Genomic DNA, 21,897 nt, shown 5'->3' with positions numbered 1-21,897 from the left:
CTTGCTGTTCATCAACTGTGCATTGATCGAATGATTCAAGGTTGGTTCAACGCATTCCGCGATAATGGCGGACCAACTTTTTATGGAGACCATCGCACTTCAGTTCTCATCGATTTTACTACTGCTAAAATTGCAGTAGTGTTTTCCATATTTTTCATCACATTCCTGATCATCTTTCCTGGTATTCGGAGGCGTGTAAGAAAAATGCATTATTTTACTTTCGTTTTTTGTGAATTATTTATTGTCATACAAAAGCAATTTAAAAGTGGTAATGAAACAATTCTTGATTTATCATCTTATTTGAAATATAAACTTTGCAACGTATATGCTTTTGGGAATTTAAATTTTTATGCTTTCAAATTTCAGTTTAAGCTTTCAAAAGTTCTTATATGTATTCATTCACTCTAATAATTGCAGGGTGGTTTAGATGTTAGCTATAAATTTGTTGAAAGTGACATCAAAGATGACGTATTTATTTTTGTGGGAACAAGTTTTCATTTTTGCCATCTTCATCGTATTGCCGATAGATGAGATTAAAAGTTAAAAATAAATTTACAGTGTCTCCCAGCAGTATCTGGTACCAGATTATAGATTAGATTCCTATTTGCTATAAAAAGGTTTGTTTACTAAATGGCCATTTCGTTCAGTATCGAATTATTGTTACCTTATCCAATACTTTGTTATTATATCAAAAAGCAAAAAATGAAAGCAACTGAAAAAACAAGCATAATCATGCTTATTATCAGCTTATTAAAATTTCTACCTGTATCCTGCTGCACTTTTATTTTATATGAAGAACAAATTAATTGTGTAAATATTTGTTTCTCTTTCCATTTTGAATAAGTGTAGCTGCTTTCAGATAGTTGGTTTAAAGTTTATTATTATCGACAAAAAAACAATATGCATTTGGACTTAATTTTTGGAAAATGTCTCTTTTTAGTAGTTTTGCTATGCTTTTTCATTTTACTTTGTGGTTAATGAATAAAACCACTTTCGTTATATGAATAGCATTTTATTGAATAATATTTTTGGCATACAAAATTGTTGTATGCCATCTGCATCTAACTGAGAACGAATAGAAAAACGAATATTACTTATGCACAGTAGAAAGTTAGATTAGATTCAGCTCAAAAAATTTTGTTAATGAGTTTTATTAAAAGAAAAAATAAAAGTATTACCAGTCTTTTCAGTGCCCAAAGAATGCACTTCATGTAATGCCTTTTTAAAGTTTGTTTATTCAAATAATATTTTGGCATCTTTGCATAAATTAGTAATAACTTGAAAACGGATTAATAATTATTTAAAAGAAAACTTCTTTAATATTGTAATTTTGGTGAATAAAAGAGAATGAATAAATGCTTTCCATTTGCAGTTTTCAATTTTTTGCCCTTTGCTTCTTTTATGGAACTTGATTATTTTTTGTGAGTTAACTGTGCAGCATTTTGAGTGAAATACATTGACAAGTTTCACATTCAGTCTACTTTCTTACTGTCACAAGTAAAAAAAATTTTTTCATGTGTCAGTTGAAAATAATGTCTGTTAAGACTGAGAAGAAATTTTATTTTCATCCAGAAGTAATAATGGCTTTCTTTTGCTTGGTCACAACAACAACACCAACAGCAACAGCTGGAAGTGAAATGACCAGTTCTAATCACTTTATTCATGGAACATTCCAAAGTTATTGATCATTGAAGCAATCCATTTTCCCCAATAAAATGCTTTTATATTATTTGCCAAAAGTTGTAATTTATTGATAATTGATTATAAAAAGCTTTGAATTTAATTAATTTCCTTCTTTATTAATTTTATGAAACATACAATTGCCTAAGAAAGCAAACATACATTATTTAATTGTATTATATATCTGGTTTACTACCTTTTTATACCAATAGTATCAGTATGCTATTACTTCACTCAGCAGTTCAAAACATCTTATTTCTTTATAGAACATTGTGTATCTTGTTAAACGATTGTAGGAATGCAAACTGATTTGCTAATACTAGCAAAACAGTTTGACAATTCATAAAATTGACAAATATTTACAGTACAGTTGGCTTACCGTATATATGTATTTACAAACTGTTTTGTTTTGATTTTGTTTTAACTTGATAATGCAAATTATTCTGTCATAAATGATGATAATAATAATAACAATAATCATAATAGTAATAGTAGTAACGATTAGATGATGCTTAGAAGTGCATGCTGGTAGTAGAGACCTATTTTTCAAATGGCAGAATGAGAGCACAGGGCTGAAAACAAAATTCTCTAGTTTTTGAATTGTAGTGAATAAATTCGAGCAATTGAAAAAGTTTAATATTTAGTTTGGTTTAAATTATTCCTTTTTAATCTTTAAACTGAAAAAGTTAAACCTTTTCAGTCAAACTGAAAAAGGTACTTGAATTTCGATGAATTAAACCACAAGAAAAAAAGGATATTCATGCCTGACATGTAATGACAGAAGTTTCAGTTAGGTCCTTGTCTGAATCATTGTGTTGTTCCAATTTTTGTCAATTTCGACATCCCAACGATGACATAAACAGAAAGATCTTTAAATAGCAAAAAATCTATTTTCTTGCCAAACAAGGGGTGCGGTAATAGGTGAATAACTTTATTGCCTTTTTTCTCAAAGATATTTTCTGGGTTAACGAATAGTATATTTGTCAGAAAAATGACACAATAAATGCTGATCGTTTTCTTTGTAGCTTCTTATTTTTTAAATTGCAACCGTTGCTCTTACTATGCGGGTTTTTAGTGCAATGAATGAAATTCAGGTTTAAGGAGCAATTTCAATACGTGCAGCAATTCGAGAATTAATTTTAACATTAATACGTTAATATTCAATATAATTAGTATACAGTTACAATTGAATTTGATGTTGGCATACAAAATATTACTGACATGTTTCTAAACGAAATTATGATACATTCAGCTATAAGTTGTGCATATTGTGATAAATTTTAATTAAATTACAAAGAATTTATTACTCAAAGCAAAAAAGACTTGCAATTTACTGTTTGCAGCGTTGTTATAAACTTTAAAACTAAAATTTAAGAAAATACTCATTTGCATATTTAAACATTTTTGAAATATTTTAGAAATTGGCCAGTTTTCTCTCTGTGATTTTAACTTTGTTTGTCGGCGCTTCAATTTTGCGTAAGTGCTATTAACGTAAGTTGCACCAATGCAATATACGCTGTGTTTCTTCTGTTCAAGTGGTTCATTTTTATCCATGCTGGCACGAAGCAGAGGTAACACTCTTTTCTCCTTACCGTGCCTTCACAGCGGAACGATTCTTTGGCGTCCTAGGCGTAAAAATAGGCCTCTCCCATGCCAATATTACTCTTATAGGTTTGTTCTTTTTATAAGAATTACTTTTTTATAATTCGTTAACAATGTTTTAGCTTTTACGGAATATAAATGAGCGCACTAAAAAAAATCATCGACGTAGCCAACAGTGCGTAGTTCTATTATGAACCATGAGCTGAACGTCCACTTCGAAATGTAGAATTTTCTATTATGATAAGTTCTAAATAACTTAGCGCAAATTAATTTTTACACTTATAAGCTTATTTATTGGATTGATAAAAACTAATAATTTTAAAGGGTAAAATTCAGAGGGTAAAATTTTACTCGACATTTTTCATGCAGCTTTACTGCTTTATTTTAAGTACTCAATATAATAAGTGCTGAATTGCTAGTCTTTGAAACATAAATTATCTAAAAATGAAAAATCATGATTATTTTAAAAATTAATGCGTGCAATTATATTTTGTGTTTCTAATTTTATTATATGCAGGAAAGATTCAGAAGAAATCATTTTAGTTATTATTTTTTTTGTAAGAATAGACAGAAAATTTGTTTAATATTTAAATACCCCAAGAACCCTGATACTTCAAAGATTTGCAATTGTTCATATGAAATGCATATTCTTATTGCGCATTTTATGCACGCACTGAATTAAATATTTGCTTTTTATAAAAAAGTGCTTTTCACATCATTTTATTCTATTCTGTTTTATTTTGCCAAAATTTTTACTTTTGAGAAATTTAAAAATTTCTATTTTTGCAATGAGGCAATTCATCAGTTTTTATGCTAGTAATCAACAGAGTTTTTAATCACATATACACAGAGTTAAAAGTGAACATTTTATTCAATAAATAAAGTTTCCACAAAAGCAAAAACATTGTTTGCGATGGTGTTTTTGTTCTATTTTGCTATTAGCTATATAAATTTTTCTATGACTTAAACATTAGCATTCCAATATAAATTTAAAAATTTTCAGGTGAATCTGACCAAAAGAGCCAAGATTATATGAATTACAATGAACGTATTCACTTTACCGATGGTAATCAGTTTACTTGAAAGTGTTTTCATTATACAAATAAATAACTTTTTCAACAGTCCGAACAATGCAGCAAAATTTGATGGAATCATTGCATAAAGGCTTGCCTTATCCAATAATTACTGTAACTGAATATTTTGCAATGGAAAAAGCCGGCTTTATCTGGGGCCGAGGTTACCGTTTAGCCGGATACTACACAGATTTTATTCTCTGGTAATTTTGTTTCAAAATTTTTAAAATTTATTAATTAATCATCAAATAAGTTTCCAATTGATAAATAAAAATTATTTTCATATGTAAATCATTTTTGCAATGCTAATTTAGGATATCGTTTTCATTGTGGTGTGTTTTATTGTTGGTGATGTGCATGTTACCAAGATACTTTTCTCGAATTTTATCACTTCTCGGTTGCTGCTTGTTGATCTCGAATGCAGTTTATGCCATGGCTTGCCCAAAACATTTAACTATCCCTTTTCCAAATACACTGGAAATGCATTCGCACCTTACGTTCCGTTTTGGATGGTGCTTTTGGCTTATTCTTGCCACAGGTATGTTGATGATTATAAATATTATAAAGGACGGTAACGCGCATAGTATATGAAATATTAAAATTTTACTTATTTTACTTTATTATTCTATGAGCTAAATAATATATTCAGGTGGAAGCTGCCTCACAATTGGTGTTTCTATAAGGCTCATAGAACGTTTTTCATCTTGTAAATTCAAGACATTTCTGCAGCTTGATTATGAAGAAATATCCATATCGACTATCGATAGTGACATTTCCAAAGCGTCATCTCATACGCCAGTTTTGCTAGCAAAGCTTGATCCAGTTCAGAAGTGTGCTTTTACAAAGAATGCGACACTTAATGATTTTCAGAGACCAGCAGCAGATAAAAATCAACTGGAAAAATGGAAATCTGATTTGCAAATTCATTGCGAAAATTGCACATGTAGTGAACGATTAAATACGGGAAAAGAAATTTCTTTAGGTATTGAAACTGAGCCACAAGAAATTTTGCCTACTCAACGTATTTCGTGTGAGCTTTAAGCTCTGTGATATGACAACGCTTAAAATTTGTTTATATTTTTGTATTATATGCATATTGAAATTTTTTCAGTTAATAAACTTGTACACAAAATTAAGTTTCATGAGTGTAAATTCTAAAATTATTCAAAAAAATTTTTTGATTCTATAACTTTTTTTCTTTATCATATAAGTATTTCCAATTCTGCGATAATTTAGAAACAACTATTAGGTTTATGCAAATCTGTTTCTGCAAAAGTTAAAATAATTAGTCAAAAATAACAATGCCTGGAGTATTAATGTTTTAGAAATTTTATTATAATTGTTTTATTGAATAATAAAAGTCATATATAGCAGCTTGCATCAAAAAGCATGAAAGATAGCACACCATCCAACACATACAGCTGCACTTTTTTTGCTATATTAACTGCAATTTCTTTTTATAAAACATCTGTAGCATTATGGTTAGTTTTATTTCAGACAATTAAATTGACAAAATACTCACAAAACACACAGTCACTGTGCAAAATCATAAGCGAACACCATGCTTCAGAGCATTGCTTTTGTAAAAAAGTAGGCGGAGTTCATTGGGGAAATCAGGTCTACTCTTTTAGGACATCGTTTTACTATTTAAGAACAATAAAAATAAAATGCGGTGTTGCTTTGTTTCACATGTGACTTCACATTTTAAATGAACTTCGTATTTAGGAAAATTTAAATTACATGACGTCTTATATTAACGTTCATAACAAAAATGTAGTAAATCATAGTTAACATAGGTAAAGAAAACAGCCATGTTTAAAAATTAAAGTTTTACTTTTTTTAAGTATTGCTAAAGAATGGTAGTAAGCAGTATAACTGTTTTCAGCAAGTTTGCCAGCAAACTTTTCAACAGTACTAAAATTTTGTTCGTTCGTTTGTCGGATTTCGTTGAAATGAAAATATTCTTCAGTAGAAAATCTTATATCTTAAACACATTTTAGAAGGCTTCGAATTTATGAACAAAGTGAGTTTTTCGTCGTCTGTTCATTATTTCACATGTATTCTGGACACTTTTATTTACACTTGGAAGCCCACAACTGAATACACCGATGCAGTTTAGCTAAAAAATATAACCAGGTTTGAAATGCATAAGTTAGACAGTAATTTTTACGTATCAATAAAATATACCTTTGGATGTTTGCTTTGCACATAGCCAAATAATGCTTCTAAGTTTGGTCGCCCAAAGTGATTTGTTGCTTTCAAATTAGTGAACATACTTCGACCTTCTTCAATCCGAAAGTGTTTCTCGCATATGTACTATGAAAATAAAGCTTAACATAAAATATGCAAAACAGAATAAGCAAACAACATACTAGCATTGTAGTGCGGAGATCATATTTATAAAAGAACTGAGTTACAAATATATGCGTTTCTACCATGTTTTCTTTATCTTCTTCCTCCGCCTTACGTAAAATTTCAATGAACCAGTCGTAATTTTTATAAGTTGGGCAAATCCAAAAGAAGTATATCTACAACACTGATGTTATGCTGACTAGAATGTGATTAATAGATAAAAACTATTTTATACTTTTCTGCATATGGAATCTGAATGTTTAGAACTGTTTCTTGCTTTGACTGCGTCCATAAGAACAGATGCATACGGAGTGACTCCAATCCCAGCAGCAATCATAATGCAGACCTCATAATTATACCAGTCTTGATTACCTGCACCATTAGGACCATCCATTTGCAACTAAAAACAATTAGAATAATTTTTATCAGGATAAGTGCATCGGCTAATTTTACTAAAGGATAGCTGGTGCCATATTGCTGTGCCTCCAAAATACTTTCTCTGAGTTTCCAAGTCCAGGGCCCTTGTGCTTTGACGTAAATTTTTAAAGTTCGATCATCTGGAGTAGAAGCAAGAGTAAATGCATGCCATTCATTCACTTTGCAGTTGAAAGCTGAGCATCGAATTCGCACCCACTGACCACTGCGAAAATGAAAATTTCTAGGTCTTTTAAATTTAATAAATGTAATATCTAAAACAATACGTTGGTAGCAATTTGCTTTAAAAGGAAAAAAATAAACAAACCAGAAGGTAATAATTCAGCAGATAAAATTTCCAGCTGCTTATAATCATTTTTAAGACTGACCAGTCGATCCAGCACCAACAGAACAGCGGGTACTGTAATGTAATACCAAAAGCTTGGCTGCTAAAAATGAAAATGCATGTACATTTATTAAAAGCTCTCATAAAAATGGTACACTAACCGTCAGTAATTTTTGCAAACCGTGAATTATGGTCAACGCATAAAGAAGGAAGTTAAGCAAGTGAGTGACTCGAAAAGCATGATAAGCGCTGTTTATGATGGATGGCAGAGAGAAAACGTACATTACACTCATAACAAGTACAAGCAATATTCCGGTAACTCCGGTCACAGTTCCGTACAACCAGTAACTTATGGATGGTTTCATGTCAGAGCTAAAGCAAACTCATTTAAAATGGAGATAAATTTAGGAATATACTATACTCAAAAACAGCATCTTGAAACAAACACTTCAACCCTTCTAGATCATGAGTTGAGATGTGATAGAAGTTAATGCAGTGACCAGCTGTGTGTATTGCTAAAAACAAGCAGGTTTAATACAAATATTAAATGCATGTAAAAGTCAAAATCATATACCTGAAAATATTCCAGTTGTAATACCAACAATTTTGTGAAATGATAATGTGGCGTCAAATGGAATGTAATATCCAAGGGGGGTTTCTCGAAGCCATGTAATAATATTACGGCATACTGTCAGCAAGATGACCCCCATGCACAAGGAAATGACTGCTGCGCTAGCTCGACTAAATGAAATCCCCAGTCCCATAGTGCGTCTTAGATCGCCGTGTTCTGACATGGAATAAAAATCTGAAATAAATAAATTAACGTGCCAAAATTAAGCATATTGATTAGATTTTCTGATTTGAGAAAAATAAATAAAAGCTTACGCCAAAAGCGTTCAAAAAAAACAGCAAAGCAAAGTGTAAAAAAGACAGTGAGACAAGTGATGTGCTGCCTGTAATCTTCAAGCCAGCTAGTAATGTTGTTGCCAAAATTTTTAACAGTGAACTCTCTATTTGTAACTGGTACAGATAAACAAATGCTTTCAGTACTAAAAGTTTTACAGAAATTAAAATAATAAGGAATGTTCGATTTTAAAACTAACCGCTCTAAAGATGTTTTATTCAAAATATGCTGATTGCGTCCTTTTAAATGCAAGCCAATGCCTTTAAATTCACTGTGAATTATTTCAAAATCTTCCAAAGTAAGAAATTCTTTTTTAGGATCAATTCCGCAAGAACGGAAAATGTTTTCAATTGCTTCTGCTTCTTCTTCTGGTCGTAAGCACGTACCAGCGTTGCTCATAGCTGATCTAAATTTATAAAATTAATTTTACAAAATTATTTCAGGTTATTTCTAATTTCTGAAAATTCTGTAATAAAAGGAACTATTATATTATGTAAAAAATACATAATAATTCAAAATCAAAAATGCAATAAAAAGATATACTGTATCACGTGAGCAAATTCTTTTTTATCCACATGTCCATCTGCTCTGCGATCGCACATATTAAACAATATTTGCAGCTTTTCTTTTATGGTGCCATTTGCAAATTTTATAACAACATCAAGAAAGTCACGAAAACAAATTTTGTCTGGATGTTGGCGTGCCACGCATCGGAAAAGTCGCTGTATTATGAGATCATTTTCATCCATTCCTAAGGCATCAGCAAATTCAGCCTTTGTCAGCATGGTCTGAAGAACAGACTGCGAAACGTCATCCATATTTACAGCTTCGCTTCGCATTTCTGGGACATTAAAAGCCTATAAATCAAAATGAAAATTTTGAAGCTATTTCTCTTCCATATAAAAAAAATAAGCTCACTTTAGCATAAGCTTCACGGAAAAAGTGTTCAAGTTTTTGCTTTCTAATTTCAACAGTTTCAGCCATTGCCAGCAAGCGTTCAGTATTTTCGTGTTTTATTTCTATATCTTTACCATGCCATCGCAGCAGCAATTCTAAACTTCTTAGCAGCTTTGTGCAAGAAGAATAAGAATCAAAACGGAGAACCTAAACAAAAGATCAAAGTAAAGTTTATAAGAAAAATATATAATTAGCACAAATAATATTAATATTACCATATCATAGTCGTCTGGAAATACCATAAGAAGAAAAGCTCGATCGCTAACGAATATTTTACAGGTCTTTACTGCTTCAAGACAAACTGAACGTAAAAGACCTCCTCTACGCTTGAGCAAGCGAATGGCTGGTTTTTTGTCAAGACAAATAACAACACTACGGCAATAATGTTCATGCAACCATTCGATACCTAAATGGAAAATATTTTATTAAAATTATGATATGTTTTTATGATCAGGCATTTTCAAAATTAGTTGAAGTTTCTTTAACAAAATTAACCGTGAAAAACGGAAAAAACTTTATTTTCTTCTTTTTTCCATTGATTTTCATCAGTGCTGCTGTTCAATTCTTTGCGAATGTTCGCATTGTTAATGTTGAACGATCCAGCATTTCTTCGCTTTTTACTCCGTCTCACCATCCACATTGCAATGCCAACGCATGCTAAACAATTTTGAAACAAATGCTACAGTATTTTCTTCATTTATTTATAATTTAAGCAAACTGCATTCCATAGAATTATTTGAAATAAAACACAACTGCTAAAACAATAAAAATTGATACAATTTTTTGATGCATACCTACTGGAACAATTCCCAATGCGATGCAAGAATAGATGAAGGAAACTTCATTACCCATAAAATGGTCATGTCGCATAAACGGAATGCAAGGTTCCAAAATGCTAATATTAAGCTGAAATGGTTGAGGACAGGGGTCTCCTGAAATGATGCATTTAATTTCTTGAATTTTTGCAGCTTTTTATTAATTGCATGATACCGTTTTTCCAAAAGAAAACGTCTTTCTGAATTTCATTAGGCTTAATGCCTGTGGTTTGTATAATCATATCATACAGTCGAACATTTTTTATCTCCTGAATTTCTTCTTCAGTAAACAGCCTAAAGTGCATCCATATTTTTCACATTAATTGCACTGTTTGCAGAACATTATAATTTAAACTAGTACTGCTATGAAAGAAGCTTAAAATGATAAAACACTGCAAACTTTTTCTGTAAATTGTGAACGTGATTTTCAAAACCTCATTTTGCATTCTACATCATTGAATATGAAGATTTTAAAGAACAACGCAAATAGATTTACTTATTATCACGATTTTCAAACCAAAATCTATCAGCATCACGAATTCGATAGAACTGATCACGAATAATACGTTTGAATAGTTCTCCAACCTTTCCGTTGTTGAATTCCAAAATTCCACCAATATACATATCCATTTTGGTAATATTTCCTCCATACAGCGACTTCAGCTTTTCGTAAAACTAAAATACCATAATAACTTAGACCAGAAAGAAGAAATAAAACAGCAGTTTCCACAACCTGTGGATCAGCACTGTAGTGATCCGGGTTTATAGTATGCCAGTCGACGGCAGGGAGGTCGAATGATTTACGTATGGTGTTATAATCCGGCAAGCCATTATCTCGACCGCGCATTAATGACAAAGCGGGTAGATCTCGTCGAGAAAAATGCATTGGTCCAAATACGAAATCTTAATTTTGGTTTCATTTGAAAAATACATTCGCCTAAAACAATCACTCACCTTTCAAATCGCTGACAATAAAACGATCTTCTTCTTCAGCTACTTGTGAAGCCATGCCAAGAATAAATTTATCCATACCATACCTTTGCAATTCATCCTATTAAAAATAAAAATTTTTAAGAAATTTAAAAAAGCACCAAATTCAAACCTACGTGATGGGATAAAATGGAAAAACTATATTTTTTCATTTCAAATTTATAAATTTCATCTAAGTATGATGATTACCTGTGCATTCCACCAAGTGTTACATAGACGCAGAGCAGGGTACCCACCTACATTTGTTTCAAACTGACACTGACCATTCCTAAACAGCTATTAGTTAAAGAAAAGTTGATGAAAATTATAATAAAACCTTAAAAACGTTCCAGCTGGAACCATAGTGTGAGGGTAACGAAATGCTGCAACGGCAAACTCGTGACTTATGCCTGGTGGCAAATGCGGATTATACTTTTCATACGGTTTGGTTGGTTCATCCAAAAGAGCCGGCAAAAACTCATACATAATAATATTCTATAATATGAATAATCAATAAGCTGATTATTTCTTTTATAGATTATATCGAAATACTTGCAAATGTGCTATGAGAAAACGACGAGCCCGTTCGAATAATTTGACATCTGACCAGTGCGGATATTTTTGTTGCAATTTTTCCGCTTGTTTGTTATGCCATCGATATAGCATTAAACCAAAAGCTAATAAAGGAGGATTTTCATTCATTCTAGGATCTCCGAGCACTGAAAACGTCAATAATAAAAACAGAAGAAAAGTTTCTACAGAAATGTTTCAATCAGTTAAATTTACTGAACATCCGCTCCGGATCAACCAGGCGATGCAACTGTGGTGGAGGTGGATTAATCAGTGGAAGCCTTTCTGCATTCAGTGGCGGGTAACCTTTCATCAGTCCTTCTCTGAGTGTACCATTTTCAAATGAACGCATTATATTTAACCAAGGTTCGTTAACACTGTACAATATACTTCCATCTATCCAACTTGTCCTTTCATTCAGCTGTAATAGCGGAGATAAAATATTCAAAAAATATTTTTATTCAGCATTTTTACCTGTTCTCTAGGATTGTTAATTCCCAAACCCGTATTCTTATCATATTTGGCTCGTAAATAAGGCATTGCTATTTTACCTGTACATTTAGCATCAAAAATTGGATCACATCGTTCAATAGCAATGTGATGCATTTCCATTGGGCATGAAATTTCTGTTGATTGTAAAATTTCATATGCCACCATTTGGCCTTGAAAAAATGCAAATTTTAAATACTTGAATATCATTACACATAGAAACTTACTGAAAAAAGCAAACATGGTGGTTACATTACGACTGTTTCGAATTCCATCTGGCCCTTTGAATACCAGATTGCTTATTACTCGAACATTTGGACTAGAGTCGTTTATTTGATATACTCCATCTAAATATGCATTTGGCGTTTGTCGATACAAACGGCTACCTAATTTGAAATGAAGGTATTGAAAAAAATTTAGTATCCATTGATAATTTTTATATTATAAACATGACAGCTAGTAAAAGTTGATCTGACATGACTTTCTTTTGTAATACTAAATGCAATACTTTCAGCTAAATTGTTCACTGGAAAATTAATTTCTAGAAAAAACATATTTTTGCGTTCTTTTTATAAAATACCCTCACATGATAATACAGATGTTCACTGAATAATACTATGATACATTTGTTTACTAAATTAAATTTATTTAAGTTTAATAATTAATTTGATGTCATGCTTGACAACTGACAACATTAATGATTGCAATAATATTTACATCGAAAATTTTCTTGTACAATAAATGGACACGTGGTTGAAGATTGCACGTGCTGAATAAACAAGGTATAAACAGAACAAAATGCTAAACATTATGTATATTGTTTGAAATAATGTTTTCAAAATGTTCATAGGATGATAAAAGTTCCTGTAAAGGTCTATACATACAAGAATATGAATAATAATAATTCAGTATTATTTCAGAAATTCACATGCAAGATTTTAAATAATGCCTATATAAATGTAATTTTATATATGACAATTACAGTAGTAAACAAATAAATGAATTGAAACAGTATTATTTTTCATTTTTTTTTATAAATGAAGTTAAATTTTACAAAAGAGTTTATTTGAATTTGAAATAATTGAAAAGAATGAAAGAAAGAAAAAACTGATACTTCTGACAGTGACATGGAAAAATGTGAAGAATGAAATTAATCTCAGCTGACCTCGATGTGAAATCGAGTTTCACATTTTGTTGAAACTGTTCATGCATGCTTGAACTACCTTAATTGCTACAAATGATACAATGAATAAAACCCTTTAAATTTACAAATTTCCAAAAAAGAAATACATTATTCAGAATAATGTTAAATTGTTCATTGAAAAACTATTTTCATACTTTTTTTCGATTTTAAATAATTCAAAATGACAAGTTTAACATTTCAATTTCTCCCTCTGAAACTGGATGAAATTTTAATGAAAGCATCGAAATCTTAAATTCTAGACAATTCTACACGAACAGTTTTTATTATTTGAAATTTCAATTTAATCAACATTTGTATTAAAATTATTATTCGTCATTTTTTTCCTCTCTCTTCCTTTTTCACATACAAAATTTTCAGTTCAAACTAACAAACAAATCAGTTAGCTGAATTTTGCATTTGTTTTTTTCTAACAATAGCAAAAACTCTATTTTTTCTGTTTTTTCGAAAACTGCTTTTCAATTTTATGGAAAAATCATCACAAATGACCTAGAAACCTAAAAGTCTGTTCTACGAGGTCAATCAGCAATTGGTTAGCAATGATTTTTCACTTAACAGCATAGAAACTGGCCTACCAAATTGCGACCTACATGTGTCAGACATTCACTGATATCCACAATTTTATATTATTGCATCAGTATACAAAACATACATGTGTAGAATTAAAATTTTAAATTTCGTTTTCATTCAAAAATTTCTTGTTATTAATAATTTTATTCAATGCTACTGATAATATTTTGCAATGTTGGAAATTTTTTAATATTAAGAAGAATATTTTTAATTTATATTTTCATCATCCACATTTCAATTGTTAAATATTTATATTTAAATGACTAAAAATCGATTGAATATTAAAATTTATCAAAAATTATGAAATATTTGCAAACTATTTCCAAGGAGAAATTAATGTTCAAGGTGTATACATTTTTAAGCATCAGTTCATCTAAGTTTTCAGAGTAGAACAAAATATAAATAATTTTGCATAAGTAATAATTTAAAAGTTACTTTTTTAATATATTACTTTTAAATATTTGAATATTTTAAAATCTTTTCAAATATTTTGTAAATAGACAAACATGATAAAACGGAAAATATGTTTCCATTTGATGAAGTCGCATTTGTGAAGCAGATGCCGTTTAGTTAAAAATGTCTACAATGTTAAAATTGAATGCTGAGCACTATTAGTATATTAACATACATAACATTTACTTATTTTGTTTGTATTGCATGCATCTTTTTAAATTTATAAGCATAAATAAATAATATCATATTCACATTTTCTCCTTATCAATATTCTTTACATCTTGGGAACATGACTTCACAAATGTTTACAGCATATTTAGCAAATGGAATAACTAAATTCAGCGAACTTTTACAATACTTTTTCGTGGTAAAAATCCAATTAGAAATTCATTTAAAATACACATTATTAATCATTAAATGTTAAAAAATTATTAAAATATCTATATATGTTGAATGTAAAGTGTAGAATAATGAATTATTTGAAATGAGCAGACAAAAGAGAGAGAGAGAGAAAATGTATTAATTTAAAATACCTGCTGTTCCCCATTCAGGATGGGCCAGGTTGTTGTACCATCCATCGTAACGTTGGAATTCCCAATTTCCACGGGCCATATGGCACAGCATCACAACAGTGATCCAAGATCTCATGACTGTTGGAACCGTTTTTGTTAATTCCATTATTTCAACAGAGAAAAAAAATGCTTTACTTAGTGGCAAAATTGTATTTCTGCTTCGTTGGAGATTTTGGAAACAAAGAAAAATTTTCACAACGAAACAATGTCCAAAAGTTGGCAGACGTCCGTGGTGAAAAGCGTGTCAAAAGGTTCGTCCCAATTTTGCTCTGAAAATTTCAATATGATGACAACGACAACGTCCCACTGGCGTTGTTGAAGAAAGCAACCAACACACTGCTGATGAAGATCAAGCACGCACACACACGCACATATAACATAGAGCGACCCAAATGTTTCTCTTTGTTCAACATCTGCATCAATACAATTTCATTGATTGAAAGATCATTTTTTCTTCATTAACATTCCCATTGCATATTCATTCATGTATGCAATTATAATAATAAAATAATTTTTATATAAATATGTAAAAAATACTTTTCCTCTTTTAAAATTATTTTTATTTAAATTTTAACATCACTTGTAGAAGGCGGAACTTCTTATTTTACTTCATTGAGAAAAGAATTCCATTCAAATTACTTTCATTTTCATTCAAAAAAATAAAAAGGGGTTTCTGGCACACAATATATTTGTTGTTTTAATTTATCATTTATAGACTTTTGTTTGATATATCACGTATTGCATCATGTTTAACAAAAATTTTTGCTCTGATTTGTCGGTGCATCATTGATTTCTATTCCCACATTAGGAAAGCTATTTTATTTATAATTATATTTCGAAGAATATTCAATTCTTTTTTTAAGCAGAAACATTGCCTTAAAATGTGGATAACAAAAAACTACGTCTAGGAAATGCTATCATGTAAAACTTCTCATGACATTTTTCTTCTCTATAATGTCTATGACCAGTGGTTCTCAAAGTGTGGGTCGCGACCCACCAGTAAACCAACTTCGACCAACTGACCACTTTGAAAACTATCGAACTTCTCCAGATGCAAATAATGGTTAATTGTTGCGTCAGTGTGGAGCAAACTGTGGAAACAGAAGCTTTGCCGCAGCACTGCTTCAGATGTTATTTAATGTTTTACATAAATATTTTTTTAACAATTTGAAATTGGACGTTAACTACAGTGAAAAACTGAAAATAATGCCAGCAACATCAGTGTGAATGGGAATTTACAGAATCTGCAATTCCCACTTATAATATGGCCGCTTGTAGGGAAGTTACCTTTGATTCTTGGCACTGCTTTGGATTTTCAGCGTGCTAACAGCGCTAAGCTAAGCAAAAACAGTGAAATGTGCGCATCAAAGTCAGCCGAATCAACATCGTATGGAAAAAAGTCTTGAAGGGTTCATAGTTTACGAGGAATAGTGGAAGACGGATGAGGTATTTTGCATCGTTACGCCCGAACCAATCTTTCACTTTTGTCATCCATTTTTGCTACAATTTTGAATCAACGTGTCTAACTATCATTATTTGACCACTGATTATTATTTTACTTATGTTTGATGCTTCTTGATGAAAATGATCATTCTTATTCTCCACAGCAAGCAGTAATTATAAATGAATAATTCCAACTATTCATCTTTGGTTGATCTTGATTATTCAATCCATGATCGAGTTAGAACTCTTGCTAGTCACACAAGTACAGTATCTTCAGCATAGAACAGAAAACTGTTTATGATCTGTAACATGAAAACTTTCCCAGTTGACGGATAGTTTCTTTTGATCATTTTCAATCACTTCATCATGTGGTCGACTATTTCAGATGGCTGACAGCTTTAACAATTTCTTGATCGATTCTTTCAAATATATCATCACGTTAATGAGCCAGTGAGTGAATAATGAAGAACTAGTAATTGCCAGTCTGGAATAATTATTTTCATCGAATTAGACATTCAAATAGAATAACATGCACCTGGATGCTTTTATTCGTTCACTAGTAAAAAAGAAAATTCTCTGAATATCACTGGACAAGAAATGTTGCAATTTTATAAAATTTTATTTTTAATTCTTTCAAAAGTATTCCAAATATTTTATAAGCGCTATTTTGGGCAATATACATCAAGTAAGGAAAGTTCGTGAATTACTTTATTTGTACAACACTTAAAATAGCTTCAACTAAACATCAGTTTTAGCAAATAAATGATTCATGGAAAGCATTTCAATTAATTAATTTTATCATGTTACGATTAATTAATTTTTATTTATATATGATGTTCAAAAAAATATTTAGCATATTATTTTGAATAGATGATAAAAGATGTTCTATAAAAATTTTGTGCTGCATTTTTTGTTCAAAAAAGAATTGTACTTGATTTATATACAGTATTAAAATTTTCACAGTATTTAATGTGTTGATTTGCAATTCAGTATTGAGTTTTGGTTGAAACTGAAAAATTGTTGCCGGATATTAATTTTTATTGTATCCGATATAACTTTTCAGTTAATTTGGTACAACAGCTCGAATTGTTATTCAACGTGTCTTTGTGATAACTTTATTTTTGTGTTTCGATGTTTCCTGTAATAATGAATTTTTTGCGAACTAATTACTTAATTGCTTTTGGTCCTAATGTTTATGGAATTCGTTCAGCTTCACCGGAAACGAGTTTCATAAAGTATAATGAAAATGCTTTGGAAAGATTTGGAAACTTGTCCTGCTGGTGGCTTCACTTTTCTTATGCTTTGATCAAGTATATAAGTCCATTCTGGATTTGTCATTTGTTGCGCTCCATTCCAGATTATGACTTTCAAACAGTATCGAGATATTTCTTCTCCGCAATTAGCATCTGCAGCTTAGTGTATGTGAGTCGTTATTTTGGACGCAGATTTAATGCAAAGTACGTTCAGTTTGCTGAACATTTGTCGCAGTGCTATTTTACCATAAGTTCGGATAATTCTGAATGCTATCAATTGTTGCGTCAGTATGAATATGATTTTACTCATTTTCCAATCGAATATACTTGGAATGATCTATTTGACGGTGTGATTTAGTTTTGCAATATGCGTTGATATCATTTGAATCATCACTTTTCAGGGGAGAAAGTAAAGCAACGACGTTTTTTGGAAAGTGAACCATTGTTGCAGAATGGCTCGTCATTGAATGCCAGATTTAATGCTTTATTATCTTGGCTATTGGCAAATACAATAGGCATTCGTCTTTTGTATCCAGCTTCAATGTCATGGTTTCACAATTCTGTGCAATTTCATTTACGGCAAGGCAGATTGCAACTGTTTGACGAATTTCGTGGAATTCGACACAAAATTCGCGATAAAGATGGTATTTTTTGTTATTTTTATTTGGTATATCTCATAAATTGTACAGTTAATAAGTTTATCATATGGTGACTATTTATTTTTACTCATCATTTTGTAAAGCAATGGTTTGTTCCATTCTTTTATTTGGTATGAAGATTAATTTTAGCATCGTTGAAATTACGATCCGTACAGTTGTCATGTTAGTATATTTTTGCTTTGCATTTCATTAGGACGATTTTTAGGCGAATATATAGATTGCATGCTGTTTGATCGACGAGATTCGAAAAGTTTTTCCAATGGCAACATTTTGGTAATTACTTGCGAAGGGAATGCTGGCTTTTATGAAATTGGCTTGCCCCGTTGTCCTCTTGAAGCGAATTTTTCCGTTCTCGCATGGAACCATCCTGGATTCGGCTCCAGCACTGGCATGCCTTGGCCAAAAAATGAGCAGAATGCCATTGATGTTGTCATTCAATTTGCCCTGTCAAAAGGTTTAATTTTTGTTTTCGTTTTTATTTATTTATTTTTATTTGTTGAATTTCAATGACATTATGTGCAGGTTTTAAGGAAGAGGATATTTTCATTTATGCATGGTCTATTGGTGCCTATCCTGCCACTTGGGCTGCAATGAATTATCCTAATATGAGGGTAATATGGTTTCAGTTGACAAATGTGATGATACATTTGTGATGTGGTGTTGAATTTAGTGTCTAAATTTGAAGTTAGTCTTTATTGTTCTTTTAGAGATGGAGAATATTTTCATGGTAGTTGTTGTTGTTTAAAATTAATATTAGCATTTTATGTTGAACAGTTACAGTTGTTGAATGGTTATTTTTGAGTTTGTTGTAAAACAACAGGAAGGTGTAATTTTTTCTAGGGACTATTTTTGGATGCAACTTTTGACGACATATTGCCGCTTGCGCTTAGCATTTTTCCCAGTTCGTTGTCGGCATTGGTGAAGTCTACGGTTAGGACGTACATGAATTTGAACGTCGCAGAACAATTGAAACAGTACGACGGTCCGGTGACTTTTGTGAGAAGATTCCGCGATGAAATTTTGTCTACCGATCATTCGTCATTGAATGAACAAATGCGTAGCATTAGAACGAATTTTTTGATCAATATATTTCTCAAGAATCGGTAAAATGCATTTGTGTGAATGATAATTTATGCGTTGATTGAATTTGTTTCATTTATTTATTTATTTTTCTTTTAATATTACAGCTATCCGTCAGTTTTCAAAGATGACGTCGCTTTGGAATGGCTTTCCTATACACCAACAGAACGGGCTGTCAATTTTGCCCGATTGGAAGATGCGGCTGAAAAACTTTTCGGTTCCACATCGGCTAGTGAGTTTGTGAAAAATGACCAAACAATGGCCACACTGACCAGAGAGGAACTTCTGTCTGTTGGTTATTATTTATTTAATCAGCACGTCATTGATATCGATTCAGTACATTGTACCCCTCTGCCGCACACTTTGCTCTTTGTTCCAAAGGAACCATAAATGAAAAAGAAGAAAATAGATTCGATTATTATTATTATATAATGCCCAACATTTCATAATTAACTTTTGCTTATAATAACAAATTAAAACGGTTTCTTTCTTTCTTGTTTTACGTTTCGAAGTTTTTCATTCTGTCCTTTGCAGTATTATATCTTTTCACAATGATATGCCGTTTGTGAATGTGTTGTTTGTTGTATGTGAAAACGTTTCAGTTGTTGCTTTGTAAATTCACACAAACAACAAAATGCTTAATTTGATCAAAGCTTCGGCCAATTTCACATCACCACCAAATGAGAGGACATTATTTTTCCATGATCACGCTCAAAGACGGGTAATTTTTTTTCTTTTTTTTATCTGATTCATCATTTCATTTTTTTACCCCTCATTTGCATCGTAGATGTGCTTGTTGCAAGTTGGAAGCAGTCATTTCAGAGGCGTCATGCACACCGCAGGTTCGAACAAGACATTCAACTTCGAGTAATTATTTATTGATTCGATAATTGTATAATAAATTTGATTTTCATTTGCTTTCAGATTGCCATCCAGTGAAATGATCTCGTCGTTGAAAATTTCTCCAAACTGCAAAGCCGTCGCCTTCGAACAATCGCAGAATATTATTGTCAGTTTTTGTTTGTTTGTTTGTTGTTTCATTTCAAATTATGAATATTGTTGCAGAAATTTGTCATTTTCGGAGAACGTCAACAATCGTTTCTGGTGTCGGATTTGGATAGTTCCGGTGCGTCGAAAATACTCGGCTTCGAGTGGCTTAAATCCGGCGACATTTTGATCGTCTCCTACTGTGAGATCAGTGTTTATCAGGTGTTGTTTTCTGATTTTTTTTTTGAATATTTTTTGAAATAATTTTCCGTCAACAGTTTGTCGAACAGAAGCATTGTTTGCGTCGGCTCAGGTCCGTACGCATCTGTACCAACGCTTATGTTTACTCGCCCGACTGTAACCTCTTGATCACCTGGACCCACGGCAGAAGCACCACATTTACCGTATTTCGTATCAAGGTGAATATTTTATTAATTAATTAATTTATTTATTTATTTTTAGCTGCACTTCATTTTCAAATAAATATATATATTCTTTTTTGAAATTTTGTTTTAGAATTCTGCAGTATTGCAGAAATTTTCCAAATTTGAAGTGGAACATGTTTGTAACGTGGCTAAAAGCCAACCGCTGATGGAACGTCAAGTTATTGCTGCTGAAATGTACAGTTTTTTTCTTTTCTTTTCAATGTCTGATAAAAGTTGTAATATTTTCATAAATTATTTTTTATATAATTCTATCATTTTTAAGATACAACAATTTGTACGTTGGCGTTCTTTTGACAAATTTGATGCTTTATTCAAGCGGTTGTGTTCAAGTTCAACTCTATCCTGTACAGAAAAAGTACATGTTTGTTGATTTTTTTATTTTCTTGTGATTTATTATTTTTTTATTTCTACTTTTTGTCTTTTTTCCCACAGGGTACTACAGTCTAGGCTTAGTTCCAGCGTTTCGACAGCGAAAGTCACCGACATTCTCGTCGTGAATAAAGTCGGCAAATTTGCCGTTCACGTGGTCGACAATCTGTTCCTCATGCACCAGCAGCAGCTTCAAGTAGACAAATTATATGAATATTTATAATTTTATGTTTTTTTCTTTCGTTGGTTCAACTTCAGTAATTAATCCAAGCACACTGCATGTGTAAGCTGCATCAATTTTGATGTTTAATCTTGAACACACCCTTTTATATCTATATATATATTTTTTTTCTTTTAAATCTGATCCTTGATTTTCTCAAAATTATTTTAGGCTACATTTGTTTTTGATATATCTTCGGATTGTTTTTCCATAAAAGATGGAATCAAGTATCACTTTCCGCTTTTTCAAGTAAAACTTCAACCGCCAATTTTATCCACCTCATCATTATTATCATCAGTATCCACGTCGTCGTTGTCGCATTTTGACAATTTCTCTTTTGAATTATGTAAGCAAATGCTAACACTTGTGTACTTTTTCCTCTTTTAATATTTAAACATCTGTCCAGATTGCCCAAATTGGATATTCTACCAGCCGGACATCATAGTCGATGCAAAACAGGGTAGTTTGTTTGT

General features: G+C 31.3%; 5 protein-coding genes across 5 annotated transcripts; 4 read left to right on the top strand and 1 right to left on the bottom strand.

The window, feature by feature from the left end:
* Positions 1-3,420: 3,420 nt before the first annotated feature.
* Tsp_00939 (putative dual oxidase maturation factor 1) lies at positions 3,421-5,396 on the top strand. The gene is made up of 5 exons (XM_003376744.1): positions 3,421-3,457; positions 4,286-4,348; positions 4,405-4,558; positions 4,670-4,893; positions 5,005-5,396. The coding sequence occupies exons 1-5, from the start codon at positions 3,421-3,423 to the stop codon at positions 5,394-5,396; spliced, it is 870 nt and encodes a 289-aa protein (XP_003376792.1).
* Positions 5,397-6,351: 955 nt separating this feature from the next.
* On the bottom strand, positions 6,352-15,073 carry Tsp_00940 (dual oxidase 1). The gene is made up of 27 exons (XM_003376743.1): positions 14,929-15,073; positions 12,399-12,557; positions 12,157-12,344; positions 11,899-12,103; positions 11,665-11,831; positions 11,459-11,589; positions 11,323-11,401; positions 11,098-11,194; positions 10,877-11,046; positions 10,640-10,818; positions 10,319-10,437; positions 10,123-10,260; positions 9,824-9,985; positions 9,544-9,734; positions 9,290-9,475; positions 8,915-9,228; positions 8,571-8,777; positions 8,353-8,516; positions 8,042-8,272; positions 7,916-7,982; positions 7,629-7,839; positions 7,446-7,570; positions 7,161-7,371; positions 6,943-7,107; positions 6,728-6,883; positions 6,543-6,671; positions 6,352-6,474 (listed from the first exon to the last, which is right to left on the bottom strand). The coding sequence occupies exons 1-27, from the start codon at positions 15,071-15,073 to the stop codon at positions 6,352-6,354; spliced, it is 4,419 nt and encodes a 1,472-aa protein (XP_003376791.1).
* A 2,483-nt stretch (positions 15,074-17,556) lies between these two features.
* Tsp_00941 (hypothetical protein) lies at positions 17,557-18,489 on the top strand. The gene is made up of 3 exons (XM_003376742.1): positions 17,557-18,010; positions 18,065-18,307; positions 18,452-18,489. Exons 1-3 carry the CDS (start codon positions 17,557-17,559, stop codon positions 18,487-18,489), a joined length of 735 nt encoding a protein of 244 aa, XP_003376790.1.
* A 55-nt stretch (positions 18,490-18,544) lies between these two features.
* Positions 18,545-19,792, top strand: Tsp_00942 (protein BAT5). The gene is made up of 4 exons (XM_003376741.1): positions 18,545-18,776; positions 18,845-18,933; positions 19,163-19,425; positions 19,510-19,792. The coding sequence occupies exons 1-4, from the start codon at positions 18,545-18,547 to the stop codon at positions 19,790-19,792; spliced, it is 867 nt and encodes a 288-aa protein (XP_003376789.1).
* A 244-nt stretch (positions 19,793-20,036) lies between these two features.
* Tsp_00943 (hypothetical protein) lies at positions 20,037-21,888 on the top strand. The gene is made up of 10 exons (XM_003376740.1): positions 20,037-20,123; positions 20,190-20,269; positions 20,327-20,411; positions 20,468-20,611; positions 20,668-20,808; positions 20,906-20,992; positions 21,098-21,196; positions 21,278-21,400; positions 21,596-21,735; positions 21,831-21,888. Exons 1-10 carry the CDS (start codon positions 20,037-20,039, stop codon positions 21,886-21,888), a joined length of 1,044 nt encoding a protein of 347 aa, XP_003376788.1.
* The last annotated feature ends 9 nt before the right edge of the window (positions 21,889-21,897 follow it).

This window comes from Trichinella spiralis, assembly GCF_000181795.1.
Source record: "Trichinella spiralis strain ISS 195 chromosome Unknown Scfld4, whole genome shotgun sequence".
Lineage (NCBI taxonomy): Eukaryota > Metazoa > Nematoda > Enoplea > Trichinellida > Trichinellidae > Trichinella > Trichinella spiralis.
This window is presented reverse-complemented; position numbering and strand designations above follow the sequence as displayed.

Coding starts and splice junctions, on each gene's coding strand:
- Tsp_00939 (XM_003376744.1), top strand. CDS start 3,421: ATGAGCGCACTAAAAAAAATCATCGACGTAGCCAACA. Junction 4,349..4,404: donor ACGTATTCACTTTACCGATG/GTAATCAGTTTA, acceptor CTTTTTCAACAG/TCCGAACAATGCAGCAAAAT. Junction 4,559..4,669: donor TACACAGATTTTATTCTCTG/GTAATTTTGTTT, acceptor ATGCTAATTTAG/GATATCGTTTTCATTGTGGT.
- Tsp_00940 (XM_003376743.1), bottom strand. CDS start 15,073: ATGGAATTAACAAAAACGGTTCCAACAGTCATGAGATCTTGGATCACT. Junction 12,345..12,398: donor CACCATGTTTGCTTTTTTCA/GTAAGTTTCTAT, acceptor CATTTTTTCAAG/GCCAAATGGTGGCATATGAA. Junction 9,229..9,289: donor TCCGTGAAGCTTATGCTAAA/GTGAGCTTATTT, acceptor TTTGATTTATAG/GCTTTTAATGTCCCAGAAAT.
- Tsp_00941 (XM_003376742.1), top strand. CDS start 17,557: ATGAATTTTTTGCGAACTAATTACTTAATTGCTTTTGGTCCTAATGTT. Junction 18,011..18,064: donor TTGGAATGATCTATTTGACG/GTGTGATTTAGT, acceptor ATCACTTTTCAG/GGGAGAAAGTAAAGCAACGA. Junction 18,308..18,451: donor CAAAATTCGCGATAAAGATG/GTATTTTTTGTT, acceptor GATTAATTTTAG/CATCGTTGAAATTACGATCC.
- Tsp_00942 (XM_003376741.1), top strand. CDS start 18,545: ATGCTGTTTGATCGACGAGATTCGAAAAGTTTTTCCAATGGCAACATT. Junction 18,777..18,844: donor TCAATTTGCCCTGTCAAAAG/GTTTAATTTTTG, acceptor CATTATGTGCAG/GTTTTAAGGAAGAGGATATT. Junction 19,426..19,509: donor AATATATTTCTCAAGAATCG/GTAAAATGCATT, acceptor TTAATATTACAG/CTATCCGTCAGTTTTCAAAG.
- Tsp_00943 (XM_003376740.1), top strand. CDS start 20,037: ATGCTTAATTTGATCAAAGCTTCGGCCAATTTCACATCACCACCAAAT. Junction 20,124..20,189: donor ATGATCACGCTCAAAGACGG/GTAATTTTTTTT, acceptor TTTGCATCGTAG/ATGTGCTTGTTGCAAGTTGG. Junction 20,412..20,467: donor AACAATCGCAGAATATTATT/GTCAGTTTTTGT, acceptor ATATTGTTGCAG/AAATTTGTCATTTTCGGAGA.